This window comes from Macrobrachium nipponense, chromosome 39 (assembly GCF_015104395.2).
Source record: "Macrobrachium nipponense isolate FS-2020 chromosome 39, ASM1510439v2, whole genome shotgun sequence".
In the NCBI taxonomy this organism is placed as follows: Eukaryota; Metazoa; Arthropoda; class Malacostraca; order Decapoda; family Palaemonidae; genus Macrobrachium; species Macrobrachium nipponense.
Window position 1 is genome coordinate 42,076,622 of NC_061099.1, and position 24,402 is coordinate 42,101,023.

General features: G+C 36.1%; 2 protein-coding genes across 2 annotated transcripts in view; both read right to left on the reverse strand.

The window, feature by feature from the left end:
* The window catches only part of LOC135210438 (probable glutamate receptor), a 16,962-nt gene extending 1,548 nt beyond the window's left edge, over window positions 1-15,414 (reverse strand). The window contains exons 1-8 of the mRNA XM_064243335.1: window positions 15,269-15,414; window positions 14,172-14,262; window positions 13,419-13,577; window positions 12,088-12,250; window positions 11,423-11,640; window positions 10,841-10,969; window positions 10,296-10,423; window positions 9,234-9,394 (exon numbers count right to left, since the gene is read on the reverse strand). Of these exons, the coding sequence (XP_064099405.1) occupies window positions 9,234-9,394; window positions 10,296-10,423; window positions 10,841-10,969; window positions 11,423-11,640; window positions 12,088-12,250; window positions 13,419-13,577; window positions 14,172-14,262; window positions 15,269-15,414 (1,195 nt within the window). The remainder of the gene's footprint in view (window positions 1-9,233; window positions 9,395-10,295; window positions 10,424-10,840; window positions 10,970-11,422; window positions 11,641-12,087; window positions 12,251-13,418; window positions 13,578-14,171; window positions 14,263-15,268) is intronic.
* Window positions 12,094-24,402, reverse strand: part of LOC135210560 (uncharacterized) — a 28,534-nt gene continuing 16,225 nt past the window's right edge. Inside the window, exons 3-7 of the transcript XR_010313542.1 lie at window positions 22,293-22,471; window positions 15,269-15,414; window positions 14,172-14,262; window positions 13,419-13,577; window positions 12,094-12,250 (exon numbers count right to left, since the gene is read on the reverse strand). The gene's annotated coding sequence lies outside the window, so the exon portion shown is untranslated. The remainder of the gene's footprint in view (window positions 12,251-13,418; window positions 13,578-14,171; window positions 14,263-15,268; window positions 15,415-22,292; window positions 22,472-24,402) is intronic.

Sequence of the window (24,402 nt, forward strand, 5' to 3'; positions counted from 1 at the left end):
GACGTACGAAGTTAGGTAGAGGACACATGACGTAAGTGCAAAGTTATAACATACAAAAATGAGTGGCAAATGAGTATGACGTGGAGTAGTTGATATTTGAAGATGACACTATTGGCTACGATCGAGGACTTCGAGTGATAGAAGCTGCATCACTAATGAAAGAATAGAACTGACTGATTTGAAAAGGCACTTGAGACTGGACGATGGCAGGACGAGGCGAAAGATGAGCCGCAGAACAGAAGTAAGAAATGCAGCCAGGCTGATGCAACAAACTGGAAAGAGTCTAGTAGCGTACACGGATGCTAAAGTAGGAATACATGAATGGATTGTTGATGCAACTCTTAGTCATAAAAGTCAAGTTTTGGATGCTAAATTTAAATAACTGAAACATGGCTGCAGCTGTCGATGAGATGGATTTTGTAAATGTGTGCAAGAAGAATAGACCAGCGAAAGGGTGTCAGAAATCTTTCTGCCCCGTCGGAAGAATCAGGATGAAGAGTTTGGGGAAAGCGTCCGGGGTCAATAAATCTAAATAAATGATAGATGATTCCCGTGGAAGAGATAATGGAAACGAAAGACTTTACTGTCCAGGAAGCACGCCAGAGCGTGCCTGGTCGACATGAATGGTACAGCACTTAACGTTTTTCTTCATTTTTGTACGCAATTGACTGTTGAAAATCGTTAGAACCGCTGGACTCTTATTGTCCTTAATGAAGGTACGTTGGTCCAATTTCAGACAAATACTTATCGTGCCTCATGCCATCGGCTAATATATGGTCTGCTTCTTTTACCACTGGCTCTTTTCAAAAGCTGTAGCATGGAGCTAAAAATTCGAGGTATCGCTAAACTTCAATACAAAAGTATCATCTACAATTTTACGGTCGACATTTCTTTTCTTTTTTTTTTTAGTCCCTCATTTTCTTTGGTTCGAAATTCCATTGCTGATGGAACGCTGTGATTGCCGGTATTCCTTCTGTCACCTGCAATACACAAGCACGTGTGTGTGTATGTGAACGTGTATGAGTACGTGCGCCCTTACAGCATCTCTTGTAACTTATTACTAGAAGACTGTTTAGTTTTCTGATGGAACTATTATCTGTTCGTTCCCTTTCGCATCATACTTAACACACTCACACACGTGAGGTGTGAGATAGGTGTATTTCTAGTGCTAGAAGTTCGCTCTCGACGTGGTTCGGAAGTCACGTAAAGCCGTTAGTCCCTTTGCTGAATAACCATACTGGTTCCATGCAACGTAAAAGCACCATACAAACAAACAAACAATACACACATATTGTCATAGTTGCAGTGCCGGAGTAGAATGCAAAGAAAAAGACTCAAAATGATTTCCGTATGCACAATCTACGCAATTACCGACTAAGTGGCACGCAGCTATGAACAGAAAGGGTAAGAAAAGAGTACACGCCTTTTAGAATGACCAAAATCACCTATCAAAAGAAGGGTTGAACAGAACAAGAGTCAATTAATTTTCTAAAAAGGGTTATCAGAAATATACCATTAGAGGAGTACCTACTACTGCCTGATTCCATGGCGCTGGTAACGTTACTTCTTTTTTTTTCACAATCACAAGGCAAAGTGCCACTAATATCCAAGCAAACAATAGTCCTAATAAATTCAATATGGACATATGAAATGAGGATCAGAAACAATTAGCAATTAGCAAGGTACAATATAACACTACGCAGCTTAGCACCGTAAGAAAGCGCAAAAAGTCAATGGCATTCAGAAATAAGGATACCCCAAATATTGGTACTGGCATTGTTGAGTGACACTTCTATTTTCTACAGGGGCAGGCACACATTGGGCAGTCTACAAAGATCTGCAAAGTATTCACACATGAAATACCGGTAATGGTAAAAACAAAAGTTACATGGTAACGTGTAAGATTTCTCAAGTAAATCACGTATGGACTACTGCGTGAATTATAACCAACTTATCACTCAAAGCTCGAGTAGCAAAATTAAATCAATGATATAGGAATGCCAAAACCAAAAAATGCTTTTATTAGACTTTGCTTTGTTTGTATGGTTCTTTTACGTTGCATGGAACCAGTATGGATATTCAGCAACGGGACCAACGGGTTTTTACGTGACTTCCGAACCTCGTCGAGAGTGAACTTCTATCACTAGAAATACACATCTCTGACCCCTCAGTGGAATGCCGAGAATCGAACTCGCGGCCACTTTGGGCAAAACAGTCTCCGGGGATACTTCTCCGATACGAATGCGGGAGGGAAATTTTTAAAGTAATACACAAAACCAAGCTATATAGAATAAGGGAAATTCTATTTACCTTGCACAAAACAAGTAAATCCGTCACTACTCTCCCTCTCGCGTCTTCCCACGGTTTTTGCAATTACGTTACTGTCCAAATCTCCTTCTCAAAACTACGTGTGGATGTAGAAAAGCACGAGAATCCACAATGGATACTCATGATAATAGTAGATATGAATAATTATCACATCACCGTGATTCATATAAATTATTCAAGCTACAAATGTCCTTTGGCATCTAATTCGCTCTACCACGGAATAAATATATTTTCATGTATGTAAACCGAAGGGGAATTTATTAGTTGATAATAACTTCAAACTAAAATAAATTCCCCTTCGGTTTACATATATGAAAATATATTAATTCCGAGGTAGAGCGAATTAGATGTTAAAGGATATTTGTAGCTCGAATAAAGTATGTATACATATATATTATATATATATATATATATATATATATATATATATATATATATATATATATGAATAACTTGATCACGAAGTATATAAAACGTGATGCTATGTATAAATAAAGGTTTTTTGCCACGAAGGAAAAAATGAAAAAGCGAAATAGCCGAGTACTTTCGGTCCTGTTCGGACCCTTTACTAAGGCAGTTTGCCTTAGTAAAGGGTCCGAACAGGACCGAAAGTACCCGGCTATCTCGCTTTTTCATTTTTTCCTTCGTGGCAAAAAACCTTTATTTATATTATATATATATATATATATATATATATATATATATATATATATATATATATATATTATATATATCAGACCTATAATTTTCTTGCACATTTTAAGTAAGGAATGTACGAAGGACGTCACTTACGTAGTAGGGCTTAATTTATATCTCCTCTCCACTGCTATCAACGTTGAAAGCATTTCTCCTCACTTATGTATGTATAAAATACCGTCATTTGTAATACAATATAAAATATCGTCGTTTGTAATAAATTATATGTATTATTACCGCACGTCTTGAGATTTTTTATTCCACCTATGCATAATTGCTATGTAAGGATCAAAAGTCCTTTCCAATACATAAATAAAGATTTTTATTTACGTGGCTAAGAACCAATTGGTTACTTAGCAACGGGACCTACAGCTTAGTGTGGGATCCGAACCACATTATATCGAGAAATTAATTTCTAATCCCCAAACAATAAATTCCTTTGGTTCCGCACTGGAATCAAATGGATTATTCAGCGCTATACGCGGCGGTATAGCAATAAAAGACATCATTATGAAAAAAATGGATTAATTACCACAAAGCAAGATGCAGATCCGAAATAGAATTTGATTGAAGTGTTGCAGTGGCTGTAAAACTTGTTGATACTACAGTAAGAATTGGAGCTGTGTAGTATTGTTTGCATGTTTGTATGGTGTTTTTACGCTGCATGGAACCAGTGGTTATTCAGCAACGGGACCAACGGCTTTACGTGACTTCCGAACCACGTCGAGAGCGAACTTCTATCACCAGAAATGCATATCTCTAACCCCTCAGTGGAATGCCCGAGAATCGAACTCCCGGATACCGAGGTGGCAGGCCAAGACCATACCGATCACGCCAGATTTAATCCGGCATGTGACTTGTGGGCGAGGAGTACGAAGATTTTGGTACTAAGAAAAATTCATAAGTCAACGAGAAGGAGAGAGAGAGAGAGAGAGAGAGAGAGCATTCATCTCACACATGGGATCCTTCCAGAAGGTGGCGTCCCTCTGCTTTTTTTATATATTTTCTTTTATTTAAGGAAAAAATGCAAAAGAACTTTTGCATGTCACGAAATAAAACATTTATGGATGCATACATTTAATAGTGCGATTTTTTATTTCTATTCCAACTTTCAAGAAACGAAGTAAGTAAAAACGTATACTAATCCGCTTGAATGTTGTAAAGCAAACGGGGGAGCATATTTCACATAGCTCTTACTTCGGCGAATCAGCTTATAAAGTTGCAATGCTCAAGACGAGGATTGACTAATATGCCGAGATTTCTTTGTTTCTTGATGCGAGTCGTCCTATAGTGCCTGTTTGTTAGCCGTAGGTTCGCTTAACAAGGAATTCTACGCCGAAGGTAACCAAACTGATTCCCGTACCTGCAAAAGGCGGAAGGAAATTGCATTTGGGGAATTAAGTGTTAACGAAGTAACTGTAGGTAAACGTTTCTTGGTCGTTACAAAATGACAGGAATTTCCTGGAGGTAGCTTCATATACTGTTAGAACTTCTAAATTTATTGTTATTCTCATTAAAAAATACAAGTAAAACATGCGCCTAATTTTTAAATTTATTATTATTCTCATTAAAAAATACAAGTAAAACATGCGCCTAATTTTTAAATTTATTATTATTCTCATTAAAAAATACAAGTAAAACATGCGCCTAATTTTTAAATTCATCATTATACTCATTAAATAAGAAAAAAAAAAGTAAAACATGCGCCTAAGTTTCTTCGGCGCGAATGAGTTTTCCGTACAGCTTATAAAGCTGTATGAAACTCTCAGCCACGGCCCATGAAAATCTCATCCGCGGCCCACGAAACTTTCAGTCACAGCCCGGTGGTGACCTGTGTTGTTGGCACCTGTAGCAGTGCCAGATGCACCATCATGGCTAACTTTAAACCTTAAACAAAATAAAACTACTGAGGCTAGAGGGCTGCAATTTGTTATGTTTGATGACTGGAAGGTCGATGATCAACATTCCAATTTGCAGCCCTCTAGCCTCAGTAGTTTTTAAGAACTGAGGGCGGACAGAAAAAGTGCAGACGGACAAACAAATAACCATCTCAATAGTTTTCTTACATACAAAAATAAACGGATACTATCAGACCGTTAGGTCTTCACCAACTTCACAGGTTTCAGAACTGTATCGTCTTTGCATCTGGAACAAAGCATAACGCTGAAAAAATACTGGTAAGATGATATAAATTTCTCATATGTACGAATAACGCATTCGATATTTGACCAGTTCTCACTGAATAATATTGATGCTGTTTGATTCGTTGTGAAAGTGATTTTCCAGTTTCTCCGTAATATATTTTATCACACTCTTTACAAGGAATTTCATATATGCAGCCAGAAACATCTTTAGGAGAATTTTATATTACTAAACTCTTAACATTAACAACACTGAAAACAACATTCTATGAATTTCTAAAAAACTTTCATCATACGGTAATTTGAGAATGTTATGTTTCCTAAATTCAAGTTTGTCATTAGTTAAATAAAATGTTTTCCTAGATATTTTCCATGCTACATCTACAAATGTCATTGGGTATTATTGGGTATTTAGGTTTCAAGGCAATATCATAAATAGTTTTCTTTCATCATCAATAAACTGCAGGCTACAGACACGCAAAGCCCTTGATAACATCCCAGAAAAAACAGAGAACTTCACATTTTTATGGTGATTGGAATAATAATGTATCTCATTTGTGCCTCGACTATGTCTCATTAAAGGACGAAAACGCTCAGTTATAATTTCTGCCAATTATTTTTCCAGTGGTATTTGCTTTTTATATATATATATATATATATATATAATATTATATATAATATATATATATATATCTATATATATATATATTATATATATATATATATATATATCTTATATGATATATATAGTATATATATGTTTTTATATATATATATATGTATATATATATATATATATATATATATATATATATATATATATATATATATATATATATATATATATATATTAAAATGGAGCTGGCACCAAATAAATAATCAACATAACTAGAACACCACATTCTTATTCTGTTATTGCTGAATAGAGGTTAAATCCCTTGTGCAAAATAATTCCATGACAGTGTAATTATATATATATATATATATATATATATATATATATATATATTTATATATATATAATATACACATATATATATATATATATGTATATATGTATAAATATAGATATATATATATATATATATATATATATATATATATATATATATATATATGTCATGGAATTATTTTGCACAAGGGATTTAACCTCTATTCAGCAATAACAAGTAAGAATGTGGTGGTTCTAGTTATGTTGATTATTTATTTGGTGCCAGCTCCATTTAGCAACAAAGTTTTCATGGGAATAGTGACAGAAGAGAGCAGACAACCAAAAGATGTAAACTACGATTGCTTCTGCATGATTTACAAATACCCAAGTCAGGTTAAGTTGGTGGGGGAAGGTGTTTTCCCATAAAGCCCAAGTATCTTTTTAAGTAGAAATAAAGACATTCATTGAAATGGCAAATTCTTAAGGCACTCTTATGCAATGCTTTGCATGCAGGAAACACTGAAATATTCAAGTGTGTTACAACTTGAGGAGAAGTAAAGAAATCTTGGTTATTGGATTCCCATCTTACAATCGACACAGTGCCTTTGATAAAAACAAAGACCTCAGCATCACATCACAAAATGCTAAACAAATCATACAATCATTTTGCAAATATCCTCAAAATGCAAATCCTGCAGCTCAACTATGATTTGCAAAAGCTGAGAGAAAGGCATGGCCAAATGCAGTTTCTTATTTATGTACTGCAATACATACAAGCAAAGAAACCAATATGGTCAAAGTAACATTAACATAGATAAAGTAGGTTAGGGATCAGGTAGGCTAAGGGGTAGACAGGTTCAAGAGAAGGTAAACTAAGGGGAAGTTAGGTTAAGTGGGATATAACTTATGACATTCTAGTTCAAGTTAGGTGAAGAAGCTCCAATGGCCATTCAGGGCTCTGAGCACCTGGTTAAACTAGGATGCATGCCCGTTTGTTAAGGCCCTTGGGGTCAGGATGGGATTAGTGGTGGGGATTTGGACAGCATCTGGACCCTTGTCAAGTAAAGGCCTGTCCACATGACCGGGCCTGATCGGCGGACCTCCCCTCTAACGGGCACACTTGACGGGCAAACCGTCAAATTGCCCGATGGGTCTTGTAGCAAAATCACCATGGTGGTGCCCGATGGCTTGAGCTTCGACCCTGGCAGACGTACGTTAACCAAATACATTTCTTTTACCGAGCCATTCTATGCACTATATTCTCTTCTTTTTTATCACACACAGAGCAATTATCATGCTACACAATATCTTCTTCTTTGCGGTAGGCACCATGTTTATCATACCACACTGAACACACTACTGGCATCGTCGGGCACGCCCACCTCTCCATCGCCTCACCCGTGTGGACAAATTTCACGGGTAAGCCCGCCAGAATTTGCCCGTCAGTCCCGGAGCACGCCGATCAGGCCCACTTGTGTGGACGGGCCTTTAGGTCACAGTGCAATGTGTCAAGCTCAAATAAGGATGGTTAGGATAGTAAGTATTTCTTTACCTAAGTGCCACTGCTTTAGGCTTAATATTTCGATTGGTGATCACTGCTGATTGCCCTCATAAACTTTGTATTTTTTCTACTGCATACCTTGTGATTCAGAGATTTCTCTTCATTCTTGCTGGTGCAACTCACTAGTTTTTGCTTTGAAACAACTGAACAACCTCATGGCTGGTAGATATAGACTAAAGTCAACATAAACACACAGGCATTGCTAGGTCAAAGTCTAAGGGTCAAAAACATATACTAAACCACAAGATAACGCATAATCAAAATACTAGCGTTGGGTGTAATCAACAGACTTTCTACCATGAAAGGCAAAAGCAAAACTCAGGCCTAGATTTCTCTTACCTGATAGGCTAAACGTTAATGGTTTCTTACTACCTAAGGTAAGTGAATCGGACTCCCCTACCTAGTACTATTGAAAAAACAAAATCTTGTTTCCAGAGCAATGAAATAACCAATACAATCTTACTACTCATTAAACCACCCCTTAAAATCATGCAGTTCTCCCCCAAACTTTAATGATACTGGTGAGTAAAAGTAACTCGCCCAAACCAATGGCTGGAGCAAGGGTCCCAGATACCCACTAGCTATATAGTATAAAGTAGGAGTTAGGTCTTCTCTTATCTGGTATGCAAAATCACCTCAATCTATCCACAGCAATCTAATTCACATCTACACTTTAGTCATGTTTTGATTTTTACAAAAAATGAGCACTTCACGTTAACAACGATATCGCTTAGCGAACATTCAATTATTCAATAAGAGAGCAACGATAAACGAAAGGCATCAGGAAAACGCCTCCAGATGTCAACAACAACCTAAAAAGCGGTAGTACATTTTAAACAATTTTACAGTTTTAAAATCATAAATTAAAGCTAAAAGAATGTCATTGTTTTCATATATAAAAGCTATTAAAACATTATACTAATATAATATTATAAAAAATGGCCAAATTATTTTTATTTACTCTCAAAGACATCAAAATCGACTTCTCCATACTTTTGTAAGGTGTATTTGTTGACAGTGACTCCAACAAAGAAAATGACATGTGATAAACAAAACTATGGTTTTATTTACAAATGATGCCAGTAGGACAGTGGTTCCCAAAATTAATATTTGCCTTTTCCTGCACAAAGTAAAGTAAAATATATAAAATATTTTCAATATTTGTTATAGCTTTAAATTCATTACAAAGTAAAATTGATGAAAACAGCCACGCTTCTTCTGGAGTTGAACAAATATTGATTTTTTCATTGTGGCTTAACTATGTATTCATTTAATGTTAAGATCTAATTTTCTTTTCGTGTCAACAATGCCATTTTTTTTTTCAAAGATACTTGTAGTGAATGGGGTCTGTATGAATTATAAAAAAAAAATAATAATAATAATTAAACGACGGCGCATAAACTTCAACTAAAGAAGTATAACTTTACTGTTTGGACCATATAGGAACTACGACTAGAATAAGCCGTACTTTAAGAAAATAAGAAGTAAAGAACAAACCCACATATCGAAAAGAAATAATTCTCTGTTCACGACAGAGAATCATATAATACAGAGGAGAATGATAAGTATTTCTTACCTACAACGAAGATGAGAAATATGCCGGACAAATCCATGACTGAGAATGGCATATACCCTTTGGTACCTTCCTTCCCAGGGTTCGCCAGACAGGCTGTTGCGTTTGCCGTTTCTCCAATGATGCTGTGGTCGATAATGCCAGACTCTTTTTGGGCGTCTAACCTAGATCAAATAAGAACATAACTGAGTCAAAGACAGATGGGTTTGTTTGTTTGTATGGTGTTTTTACGTTCCATGGAACCAGTGATTATTCAGCAATGGGACCAACGGCTTTACGTGACTTCCGAACCACGTCGAGAGTGAACTTCTATCACCAGAAATACGCATCTCTCACTCCTCAATGGAATGGCCGAGAATCGAACCCGCGACCACCGAGGTGAGGAGCAAACACCAAACCAACCACGCCACTGAGGCGCTCAGATGGATTTGGTGAGCTCCTATTGAGACAAGTTATCTATATTTCCAATGGATCATTGTGAGTGACATGCATTATCGTGATTGATCAGTGTAAATCTTTGCCATCATGACCTTCATGTTTTGGATATTGTTTCCCGGTGATAATGGTGCCATTGACGAGCGTATTTGGAATAATTTTTGCTGTTATTGTGAAATTTTTGGTGTTTTGTAAGGTTCTCGTGACCGTATGTCCCCATGTTGCATTGTGTTAACGTAAGAGCAAGAGGGCTCCTTTCAGTCACTTGTAAATACGTTTAATTAGCAGTCATGAGAGTAGATTCTTTATTTTTTAATAAAATCGTAAAAAACCATCCTAGATTATAATTCAGTTGTCCTTGCGTGCATGCTGGAGTCTCTGCCATCGAGTAGGTCTATCGCTCCCTTTCACCTGGCTAGAATCAGTGAGCTAGTCGTTGATTAAATAGCGAATTAACGGCATTGTCAGCGGTGCAAATCCCCATGGATGATGTTAGTGCTAATATATATAATATATATATATATATATATTATATATTATATATATATATATATATATTTATTATATATATATATATATATATATATATATATATATATATATATATAGATTGAATTCAGCTATACTAACCACTTATTGAAATGCTGGACAAGGTCGCTTCCCTTCGGAAATGCCAAGGCAAATGGAACACCCACAATTGGCTCCCTGGCTATATAGTAAAAGCAGCTGGAGGTCTTACTGTAGTCGTCACTCAAGGCCTGAAAGATTTCATATTTGGTCGTATAATAATATATATATATATATATATATATATATATATATATATATATATATATATATATACTATATATATATATATATATATATATATATATATATAAATATATATATATATATATATATATATGCATAATATCATAAAACCCACGTAAGGAGGTGAGTGAAACCCGTAATTTTGAACAAGTACTTTATTAGTTTATTCTACATTTTTAAGTTTACACTAAATCATTCAGCGTGAACTTAAAAATGTAGAATAAATAACGAAAGTACTGTACAAAGTCCCGGTTTTCACTCATCTTCTTACGTGGACTTTATAATATATATTACATATTGCGTATTATAGAATATCAATCGAATATCCTTTCCTGAACTCGTGCTGAATTCGTGTAAAATACCTTTTTCATGCTCGTGATGGGAATGATGGCCGCGAACCTTTGTTCTCTCGCCCATTCGCGCTCAGCGCCGAAGGCCTTAATGATGACAGCATCCTTTAGTATTTTCTTATACAGCCCACTTTCCGCCTTCTAAATAGAAAAAATATATATAGATATATAGTCTAGAGACAGCTAGACCAACATATTATTCATAACCGCCTTCTAAATAGAAAAGAATATAGACAGGTAGCCTAAACATAGATAGTCAATAGGCTAAGCTAGACGAACACTTTACTCTGTTTTTTTTTCCATCTGTCCATCCACCTGTGGTGTTTGCGCATGGTAACACTGCGTCCCGGGCTTTAAATAATATCCTATTTCGAATATTAAGGTGTAATTCGCATACAGCAAATTATTAAAACACTTTTCAGTTGCAAATGTACACCCAGATATCCTTTATTTACCTAAAACTTACACATAGCGTAACTATCTAAAGCCCGGGACGTAGTGTTACCATACGCAACCACCACAGGCGGATGGACAGATGAAAAAAAAAAAACAGAGTATAGGCGTATGCGCATCGCGGAAACAGACGAAACTCACCATAAACGTGTGGTGGATATGTGACCCGAGCTCGATGAGCCAGGGAATCTTCCCGTGGGAGAGCAGATCCTGCAAAGAATTCACCGGAATGTTCATTTTGGGAACCGTCAGCAACGAGATCAAGACTCCGCTGTAAGCCGCTTGAATGATGAAACCAGCGAACAGCCAGGAGAGTAAGTATACACGACCTGGAGCTGCGAGTGGCTCGGGAACCACGGCTGTAAGAGTATTATAATATAGTGGGTCATGGTTCTACCTTACGCACACACACACACACCTATCTTTAGTCTAAGCATGCCAGGTATAACACTGCTGAACGTATCACTTCATTCAAGTGACGTCAAAACTTTGAGGGCTCTGATTCGTGCGTCGGATTGCTAAGGCTGCTGCATCTACACCGAGCGAATCGAATCGATTCAATTCTAGAAGAATCAACGCGATTCGTGATACGTCTTGTTTCGTTCACACTGATTTAAATATATAATAATCGTTTACGCCAAGCGAATCGCCATGATTTAAATGAACTCGACTTGCTTGGTGTAATCGGTCACATCGAAATTAGCGTGGCGAATCGAGACGATTAAATAATTAATCGTGTTGATTTTTCGTGAATTGAGTCAAGGCTCGATTCGCTTGGTGCCAACACAGTTTAAAACTGAACGTACTTTCCGTCAGCATCACTTTGGTGATCCAAGAGCTCTGGATTTCGTCGACCGCCGGCTGCTCGTCAGGATTACGCTTGGCGTTCGATGTGTATTTGATGAAGGCATTCATCAGTAGGCCAACAGCAATGCTGATGCAGATCGTAACTGCTAAAGCTGCCCATACCTGACGTACGAAAGTAACCGGAGAATTATATATTTACACTCGAGGAGAGCGGTAAATCAAGAAAAGGACATGAGACATTAATCTTGAAAGAATTATATCTATATTTTCAAGAAAATAACCGAAATGTCTACGCTTTTTATGTTCGGTTTCATTCACAGAAATGGCAGACGAACAAAAACAGCCCATTTCTAATGTTCTCCTTAATTAAGTTCATATCTTTTATTTACGTTGTCGAAGTCCACGTAGACCACCTCCTTTTTTCTTTCACTTTTAACAAGAACCAAGGGCGTCTTTTATACAATCTTCGCTCAGGACAGGAGATCGAATTTTATGAGTATGGAATCCCCCGTCTGAAATAGGCGGTCAAATTTTGAAGGCTATACGTCTGCGTTAACTTGTCTATGCATATATATAAAAAAAAGTTTGGATCACGTCATGATTAGCGAATCCATTATTTTTCAAGACAACATTATAACACTGATTTATACGTATGTATGTATATATATATATATATATATATATATATATATATATATATATATATATATATATATAAATATATATATATATATATATATGTTATATGTAAAATAGTATATCAAAGTAATGTGCATGCTGAACAGCACAGAACAGTTATCTCTAATGAAATATAGAGTATTTATTCTAATTTTCGTTGGTGAAACAAAGCGCTAGTTGGCTGTAGATTTTAGCACGCTCCCCGAGTAATCTGGAGCTCGGATCACGCCTTGTTTTTTTTTTTATTGTTTTTGTTCCTCTTTCTTACTTAGAAAATTACTCACTTTTGTGTTACAATTGACTTCTTCAAAATCACTTTCTACTAGGATGCATACATATGATTATATAAAAGATCCAGGAGACAACCGAACAAAAAGATATGATTTCAGTATATTTAGTAAAGATTTTAAGTCATTTTTATTCTAAAAGTATATGTTTTTAAATAAAAGATTTCTATATATATTTTTTATCGGTTTCTATCTATCGTCATTCTTCATTTTTTACGTTCGTATGTGAACGATATCATCATTCATAATTTATCATACTAATTTATATATTTCATTTATATTAAGGCGATGAATAATCCTGATGGGTTCCGGAGCCTGGTCCTCAAGACCTCAATTTCGTGATGAATCAGCCAGCCAACACATACCTGCCAAGAAAGAGGCTTCGTTACCCCGGACAGATCCACTTCCCTCTTGGGACGGGGCACCAGGATTCCGTACTGGTCGAAATGGATTGTGGTCGAGAAGTCCACTGCTTGGTAACGGTCCCATGACATGGCAAAGGGTCCGAGGGCCACGTCGGCTTCCTTCAAAAAGTACAGTGGTTATATTTTATGCTTCAAAAAAGCAAGCTGATTATTGACAAACTAAAATCACTGGAGTCTGCCTCCTTCATAAAGTACAATGGCTATATTTTATGCTTCAAAGAAGCAAAGCTGATTACTAACAAACCAAAATCTCTGGAATATGCAACATTTCATCTTCCATTTATATAGCACTAATGAGTGTACCTGCACATGCACTCACACCTTTAACAAAATGGAAATACTTTTTCCTCAATAAGAACTAGTTGACTGAAAATGGCACCAATAGCACTAGTATTATTGAGCTACGATGCCCGTTTTCTTTACTTAAGGATGCACGTGTGAGCTAAGCTGTACTCCTTGCGGCATGCAGAGGTACTACCGTTTTCATTTTCACGCAGCCACCAAGACTTCCGTCGCTTTTTAATAAACTTTTTACAGCAGTATGGCTTCACAAACAAGCCTCTTAAGGAGATACACAGGAACCCCACTGAAACCTTTTTCTTAGGTTGTTTATCGACGGCAGCATACCAACCATTTGCCAATGGGTTTCCTGTAAAAAACAAACGCACTGCTTTTGGGATTTATCTAACTTACATTCCGCTGGCATAGTCCTATCAGACCGGTAAATGACCCGTTGGGTAATCCGCGCCCCCATTCGCCGTCCTGTGGCACTTTTACGACGTACCTGGAGGTGAAATGTCAAGATATGAATAATTACAGCTTCATCATTCCATCGGTTCTTCGTTGGAAATTGTATTTATTGGTGTGCCTCCGTGTATTTGTGATGATCGACTTAAAATTATCTTTTGAGTTAAAAGCCACAATCATGTGTATAATACCCGTTCTTTTCTTGATGCTTTTGTTTATTTATAACTTATAATAAAATATATTTAGAAATTTTTCTACTTTTTGTGAAAATTCAAATTCAGTTTTTATGTTTTTTATTGTTGGAAAATTTCGATTTAAAAGTATGATCCTTGCTTGTTCCTCTGTTTAAAGAATAATTTACATGTAAGTAAGTGCGAGATAATTAAAATCAGTAGATTTATTTGGTTAGATTTCAGTATATGTATTTGGTTTTGGAGTAGTTCTCTGATCCAGTAAGTCTAGGAACTTCAGGTAAAATTTATGTAAAAGCCACAATAATGTATATATGATACTGATTTTTTTCCAAAATAGAAACAGGTTCAAAACAGCGAGCTTTCGACCGTTTGCGCAATGGTCCAGTTCAACCAACTGTCGAAAGCTCACTGTTATTTACAGTTTAGTATTTTGGAAAAATACAGTATCATATATACATTATTGTAGCTTTTAATTAATTATCTCCGGTCACGGTATAGGGATGCACCATAGAAAAAAAATTATTATTTTAAAATAGAATATTATTTTACTTATCCCAGTTTTTTTCAGTCATGTATTGCGACCAAGCCTTACACTACGTTGATTAAATTGAATTTTTTAAAATTCAGGTGCTAATCCAAAAAAAACCCATATTTTTACCTAAAACTCATAACAATCATATCTAAAGGGCTTTCAAAATTAAACATCTTGAGAGTTTGGAATTTTCAAGAATTCAGGTGCTAATCCAAAATCCCCCCTACTTTTACTTGAACCTCAGAACAATAATATCTAAAAGACTTTCAAAATCAACTTCGACAGACATCACACAGAGAAATTAAATGCAAACTCACGTGAAATTTAACTGGCGAGCGATGGTAGCGAAGATGTCCACAGCAATTCCTGACATACTCAGTGACCCATTATTCCCGTACTGGAAGTTGACCCAGGGACTCCAGAAGTCACTGGCCAGTCGCAAATGACGTCCAGACAGAGCCATCTAGAAGAGATCCAGAGTCTATGAAGGCTGAAGGAGGGGGTGAACGGGCGTAAGTATATATGTATATACATATACATGTGTATATATAAGCGAATACCACAGGAAAATGATAGTCAGAAATCCAAGCACTTTCGTCTTTACTGAGACATTGTCAGGACGAAAGCGCTTGGATTTCTGACTATCATATTCCTGTGGTATTTGCTTATTTAATGAAGTCACGTGCATCTACTGTGATTCTTTAAGCATATACGTGTATACGTATATATATATATATATATATATATATATATATATATATATATATATATAGATATAGATATAGATATATATGTATTTATATATCTAATAAAAGGAGCCCATAAAAACGCCAAAATATATAGAGAGAAAATACTACTATATTTCAGCGACTGCTGTGTCTCTCTCTTCAGGTAGATGAATGAAAAAACTTACAGAAAAGGTGGTATTTATACCAAGAGATCCATCCGCAGTTAAGCCAATTTAGATCACTCCCACTGATAACCCTTCTTTAATCCTCTTGGGCGTCGGTGAAGGAAAACTTTACCAATGACATCTGAATCCCATGCGCCCTTTGAGCGTTCTTTACCTGTCTCTGTTTAATCAAGGGCGATTTTTATCGTCTGACTGTTGTATGTATATATATATATATATAATATATATATATATATATACTATATTATATATATATATATTATATAATATATATATATATATATATTTTTAATATATATATATATAGCTTGATGATAAATAACAGTGCCAAGACCAGGAAGAACATTCTTTATTAAACGAGCTGTTGTCATTTTTAGATGTTCAGGTACACAGAAATAGAGGTAAATTTGAGACTTCCGTTTATAGGAAAAGTACTTTTACTGGCTTGGGATTGAATTATCTTAGTTTTTCACCAAAGTTGTTTAAAATTAATTCAATACGTACCATGATAAATAGAGCTTACAATGTCTGTTGTGATTTTAATTTATTTCATCAAGACATGGTCTTCCTCCAGAATTATTTTTCTGAAAATTCTTATCCCGTATTTGTCTTTTACAAAGTTCTGAAAAATTTTCTAGATGAGAAATTTTGTCCCAGACCGGTGTACAGTACTGCTAGTAAAGATGTAAAGTATATTAAATTGCCTTTCCTTGGTCATAGTAGCTACTTGGTACGAAAAAAGTTACAAGAAATACTTAAGCATAGTTTTCCTCAAGTTAGTTTCAGATTTGTTTTTACTACTACTGTAGGATCACTTTTGAGGGAGAAGCCTGCTCTTCCTGTGGACCTTAATTCGAGTGTCGTTTACTTGTTTACTTGTTCGCAGTGTGGTCTGCGATACGTGGGATCCAGTTCCCGCAGAATCTTGGAACACAGAGGTCTTTCCGTTAGAACTAGGTTTCCTCTTTCTAAACCTCCTTTTTCTGCCATAAGGGAACACAGTTTAGCACAGGACCATCCTTTCACTCACCTAGATTTTAGAGTACTGTCTTTTTGCTCAAATAGACTGGACCTTTTAATTTCAGAGTCGCTGTTTATTAAGAAAATGAAAACCGGAATTGAACAACAACTCGTCCGGTATTCAACTAGCTATCATATAGTTTCATAGTAGGTACACAAAGTGGGTCGTTAGCCATTTATTTTTGAGTGTAGTTTGTTTACCTTTCATATTATTTTTATTGCTATTTCTGTTTTTGTATGTTTTTGCGTTTTGTTTTAGTTTTTTCGTAATTTTTAATTTGTAGTTTGTATGTGATGTTCGTTTTATTTTTTTTACTGAAGCAAGACAATTAATTTTAATGTAATTTTTTAGTGATTTCTCATCCTTGTCATTTTTTCAGCCTGAAGATGAGGTTTTAAACCTCGAAAGCTCGTTTAATAAAGAATGTTCTTCCTGGTCTTGGCACTGTTATTTATCATCAAGCTAAGATTTCCAAGTAGCCGCCCAATTACTGAGACTATATATATATATATATATATATATATATATATATATATATATATATATATATATATATATATATATATATATATATATATATATATACATATTCTAAAGAGGATTTCGAAAAAACAATTATCACCATACTTCATAATCTGCAGCAGGTAGAATGTGTTTGACAGTAGAGTCATAACAATCTACGCGTCGTCTAATTTACTCTCTTTCTCTGACTGGCGTATCAAGATCCCTCTACTCGAAACGAAAAAAGTCAGTCAGTGGTCGAGCCATCCCGTGAAAATTTATGAGAAACTTAGATTGAATTATTTTTCTTTTGTTTCGTGCTTTCATGATGAGAACTCCATTAAGACTAAGTGCCATTCTACCGTTAATATTTTCTTTAAAGATCGATCCGCCTGAATTGTCGAAATGCGCAGGTATGTATGTATTCACGCATGAGTAGTAATGCGAATTTCGTTATTCTTCGCTGCTTAGAATACCTGAAAAAATTCTATGATAAACAAATTAGTGCTACCTAGCAGTTTTGTGGTGAGGTAAAAGACCCAAGGTATATCACACAATTTTAGAAAATTTCCAAAAAGATCAGCTCTGATAATCTCCCATGAGGCACTAACCTTGAGTATCTTACTATAATGAAGACCATCAGTGGCGTGATCGGTATTGTCTTGGCCTGCCACTTCGGGGGGCCGCGAGTTCGATTCTCGGGCATTCCACTGAGAGGTTAGAGATGTGTACTTCTGGTGATAGAAGTTCACTTTCGACGTGGTTCGGAAGTCACGTAAAGCCGTTGGTCCCGTTGCTGAATAACCACCGGTTCCATGCAACGTAAAAACACCATACAAACATACTATAATGGGCGTTAAGTCTGTCCGTCCGTCTGTCATTCAATCACGGCCAAACGGCTGGTCCGGTGGGCATGAAACTTGGCAGGATTATAGTGGGGGCCCCTAAGATGGTTAATGTGGTTTCATCCTACCTCTCCCCCCACCAATCCACCCTAATGGGCGTCATGTCTCTGTCTCTTTCAGAAGGTTCCTGGCGTTCAAACGGACAATCTTACTATAATGGGCGTTATGTCTGCTAGTGGAAGAATACAAACTACAGCTGGAAAGATTATGAATAAGCTCCAGGCCTGTACCGAGGGGGAGCGGAAGGGCGGTATCCTTTTCCTTGAACTGTACTTGCAAAGTAATAAACAACTATCTTTTGTTTTTTCTTTTGTGGAGTTGGACAGAAATGCAAAATTAGTACTGATGCTATTTTGTTCTGTAGGCTAACTTGAATCTCCCTTCGCAGCTTATTTGTCATTTGCATTATTCACTTGACTTTGTTTTCTATTTGTTTCTATTTATATTATTTGTTTGTTTGCACGGTGTTTTTACGTTGCATGGAACCAGTGGTTATTCAGCAACGGGACCAACGACTTTACTTGACTTCCGAACCACGTCGAGAGTGAACTTCATCACCAGAAATACACATCTCTCACCCTTCATCAATGGAATGCCTGAGAATCGAACTTGCGCCCACCGAGGTGGTAAGCGAACACCATACTGACCACGCCACTGAGGCGTTTCATCTATATTATTCGCACGATAAACTATACATTGCTAAATTCAGGGCTGTCATGGAAAAATCATTTGAATAGAAGGTTCGACTAGTATTGCTTGAAAATGTGTTTAGAAGTTTTCCTTCCGCCACTTGACACACTTAAGAGGTGAGAACCGGAATTTAACTGAGGTCATAAAACAAGATCATGCTCTTTTCGTTATTTATTTGAAGAAAGACAGGGCGCAATAATTCAGATATTAAATTACATCGTCAGCGACCCAGAGAAGCTTAGTACCATGAATCTAATCATATATATATATACACATAAATATATATATATATATATATATATATATATATATTGCTCAGAATGGTACTGGGAGTTTATGGATGAATCATACAGGGTATCCATAAAGTCCCGGTACCATTTTACGCAATAAATACTCGTAATGGTATTGGCAATTTATGGACACCCTGTATTATCTAAATATTTTGATATTACAAGTGGCTTATTTCGGCACAAATTTATTTGTAATGATAATGAAAATTGAATTACATCGTTACGTTTAGGCTTTTTAAAATGGCCACTTTAGTATCAACATGTTGCTAGAAAAATGGCAGCAGCACTACTGCACCCTTGGGCGCTGGAATCTGTCTTTGGCCAGTGACGCCTCGTCTTCTGCAGGTCTACGGAGACGAAGCATTTGCAAATATTCTCGATCGCTCAACTGCTGCGCCCCTCCTCCTCCGTTCACACTCCTCACGTAACGCGCGAGCCAATCCTCGGCCAGAACCTGAGCCCTCCTCTTACGCTCTGAGGCCATGATTCTAGACCGACCTGACCTTAGTCTGTCGCAAATGCTCCTCTCTCGCTGCCATCGGTCTACCCACTTGTAAACGGTGTTGGTGCTGTATCCGCACACTCGAGATATGTCACGAGCGGACACGCCCTGCTCCCAGAGATATATCATGCGTCCTCTGTCTTCCAGCTTCGTAGCTCTCATACGGAGTTGCTGGTGTTGTTGGTCATTCATGGCTTCGCCTGGGTGGGAATGAAATGTTGCGTTTTAAAGAGGTGATTCCGGAGGACTGTATCGAAATGGTACTATATATTTCCTTCTAAGTATATATATACTCTGCCAATTCCGTGGAGAAGCGGTTGTCATGGAAGGTTTAGTTTTCATTTGTTTTTCTTCCTTTTTTAATAATTACGTTATTCCATCGTTTGTTAAATATTGAAGATAGTTTATTATTCTCGACAGATGTAATGCTGTTAGTACTACATGCCAGTGCTTCCTTAGGGAGTATACATATCAATAGATTTGTCTTTATTGAAATTCTTATACGTAAATAAGGTTTGAGCGACTGTTCTTAAAAATTTATTATATTAATGATTCAGCGAACTTATTGGTCGGTCACGACCGTTTTGCTTGATTTTGATGGATTTAAAAAACCATTGATTTTGATGGGTTTCAAAAGCGTTGATTTTGATGGGTTTCAAAAGCGCTGATTTTGATGGGTTTCAAAAGCGTTGATTTTGATGGGATTCAAAAGCGTTGGTTTTGATGGGTTTCAAAAGCGTTGATTTTGATGGGTTTCAAAAGCCTTGATTTTGATAGGTTTCAAAAGCATTGATTTTGATGGGATTCAATAGTCTTGATTTTTCTGGGTTTTAAAAGCCTTGATTTTGATAGGATTCGATAGCCTTGATTTTTCTGGGTTTTAAAAGTCTTGATTTTGATGGGACTCGAAAGCCTTGTTTTTGATGGGCTTCAAACACCATTGATTTTGATGGGACTCAAAAGCCTTGTTTTTGATGGGTTTCAAAAGCCTTGATTTTGGTGTGTTTCAAATGCGCAGAAAAAACACATAAGATACGATTTTTATCTTTGTGTAACATACGGGAAATATACGTAACTGAATCAGTTTCTGTGAGATGAATTGCCTGCCACAAGTCTCTTAAAAAAATAAATGAACTCGGGTAAATGACAATCACCAACTTTACTATTAGAATGTATCATAATGAAACTTACCATCCCGAAACATGAGACATCATAAATTTCAAAATATCTAAATAGTTAAATGAGATTTGTATTGTCAATGGCAATGAAGAACTACAACTTTCAAAGGAATTCCTTTGAAGACGTGATGTTATCGCTGATGCTGTACTGTACGCCACTTATGTAAATTTTCCACCTGAACGATCCTCAGCAGTATTGGAATCCCTCCAAATGCGAAAAATTTGCTTTTAAAAACCGTCCACGAGAGTTTATTCTCGAAAGTCTTTAGAATAGAAGACATTACTCTTTCTTGGGATTGTCATAGACATAAAGAGACCCCACTCTTAGGAGAATATGGAGTATTCATAGAGAATTCATTAGAAAATTGTAAGACGACAGAAATTTGTCATGGAAATCACTCCACCACCCGCCCACCATAAGCGAATCCTTGTTCTCAGAAATATCATTTACAATATAGTTCCTCCCTTTCGTAATAATCCAACGTGAAGTAAATCGTTATTCTTAGAGAAACCGGAAAAAAAATAATGATAACTTACGAAAACCTCTTAAACGGAGGGAGGGAGAAGAAACAGGAACGAAATGTTGCACATTTAGATATTACAGCACAGCACAAATCATCAGGAAAACAAACCTAATACTTAAAAAGAGGGAAATCATCCCTAGAGATGGAATTGACAATGAATTTCTAGGTTGCTTATAACCGTTAAACCTTTAACCCATATGTTCTACGTAAGGGTGTATGTATTTTATTGAATATGTTGTCAGAATATGAATTATTTTTGCTTAGTTTCGGCCAAACTTCCTAACTTTACTTAGACTAATGGTTGGGACATGGTTAACTGCTGGTACACAACAACAACAACAACACCCACACACACGCATATACACACAGACACACACATATATATATTATATATATTTATATATATATATATATATATATATATATATATATATATATATATATATATATATAAAGACTAGTAAAAATGTTGTTTCGACAGAATCCATCTAATAAAAGGAGCCCATTAAAACGCCAAAATATAGGAAGAAACTAGTACTATATTTCAGAGACTGCTGTCTGTCTGTCTCTCTCTGCAGGTAGGTAATGCATTACCTACCTGAAGATAGAGAGAGACGACAGCAGTCTCTGAAATATAGTACTACTTTCTTTCTACTATATCTTGGCGTTTTTGTGGGCTCCTTTTATCAGATATATTACAAGTAATGTGTACCCATGAGTCTTTATGTAGAGGTGCATCTACTTTTGACGTGTGCCTTAGTAATCTGACTAAAATAAATAGTGAATTCACTCTTTAACATCCAGAGCCAACACTTACTTGCGTCGTAGCCTCAGGTAGGCAACAACAGTGAGAGAGAATAAATGAGGGAGGTTGCAACTCGATCCAGTACTGAAGCCGATCTGGAAGAAGACGAGAATTTTGGGCCGATATTTAAACGTTCTCATTCCACTTGATCAATAAAGGACGATCTTTTCTCGGTTGCCAATTAGAGCGTTCTGCCAGAAAAAAAGAAAGAAAAAAAAGGAGAAAAAGACCTTAGGTTCGAGATATCGGGAGATCACCGAAATGTTTTGGTCTCTGTCGAACTGAGTGCTGGGTAATTACAGTGTAAAGGCTAAACTTTACTTTCTCTCTCTCTCTCTCTCTCTCTCTCTCTCTCTCTATCTATCTATTTATCTATCTATCTATATGTAAATAATCATTATAATAGTAATGTTTTGGGCAATATTTATTTAAGATTAGATTAGTATACTAGGCAAGTAAGGCTAAACTTTACTTTCTCTCTCTCTCTCTCTCTCTCTTTGTCTATCTATCTATATGTAAATAATCATTATAAGAGTAATGTTTTGGGCAATATTTATTTAAGATTATATTAGTATACTACGCAAGGTAGCCAAATCAATCTTTGCTTTTTTTTCAAGCAATTTGAGATCCAAGTAAGATGTTTGCAAATTTCAACAATATATATATATATATATATATATATATATATATATATATATATATATATATATATACACACATATATATACATTATATATATATATATATATATATATAATATATACATATATATATATATACATATATATATATACTATATATATATATATATATATATATATATATTCGAGGTCTCCCGAGTCTTCCCTCACGTGGTAACGCATTCAGCTTCGTTGTATGGTAGACTTAAAACAAAGCGGAAAAAAAAAAGAAGGGCGGGGGAGGGGGTTACGGCGTTGTTCCTCCGCTCCAGCAATTTCCGCTCGTCACTTTTCCTTCGTTGCCCTTTCTGTAAATAATAATAATAATAATAATAATAATAATAATAATAATAATAATAATAATAATAATAATGCTGAACGTTTCAAGTTATAAGTAAAGCCTCCTGGCTTGTTATTATACCCGTTCACTACTTTTCGGCCAGTGCATCAGGACTACCAACGTCAACTCCAAGCAAATGTTCTACCGAGCACGTGCAATCAAGAGCGGAAAGAGTTGACAAGAAGTAATAACATTAAAAAAAGGGGTGACAAATTGGCTACTGAAATTGAAGACATCTAAATTGAAATAGTGTATGAAAGTGTAAAGTTCCAGGATGGGATAAGAGTCAATAAGGAGTGTTGTTGGTGGGATTTAGCAAGATGGGAAGAACGAATGAAAAGAGTGAGCGGAAGTATGAGTGAATGTAATGAAGGGAGATTAACTGAGATACGGTTACATGATAAAGAGGACGGATGGCACGTGTCACGAAGAGGGTAAGAAAAATAAAATAAGAGGAAACCATACAAGGGTGTGTGTATATATATGTTGTTTTCCAGCTACCTAATGTAAAGAGAGTGCGATGAGCAAAGAAAATCATAGATGGAAATGAAGAGGTGCAGTTAGAGGCTGAAAAATTATGAATCACCAGAGTTAATCGGTCGGCAGTCGCTGGCCAGGATGTGCAACGTACGACGTCTTGATGTAAGAAGGGATCAAAAGAAAGGTTGAGAGGAACAATTATTGCCCTTTTATATAAGAGTAAAGACGATAACGGAGTCTGTAAGATTTATAGCTTATAACTTTCCTTAGTTTACCAAGCAATTGTCCTTTTATGTAAGAGAAAAGACGATAACGAAGTCTGTAAGATTTATAGGTTATAGCTTTCCTTAGTTTATCAAGGAATTCCTATGATGAGACTTTGATTCAGAAGATCAGATAGATGACGAGACGAAAGCTCTGATTATGAAAAGGTAAAAACACCACTGTGGATTCAGCCGGGGAGAAAAGTCCGTAGATCAAGTTGTTATAAACAAAGCTATATGAAGCACAGACTTACAAGGACATAGTGAAAGCTCTTGATAGAACTTATAACACCTTAAAACACCGGCTGCATTATTGCAACAATAAAGGTAACCCCATAGTTGGGAAAATAGCTTTTTAA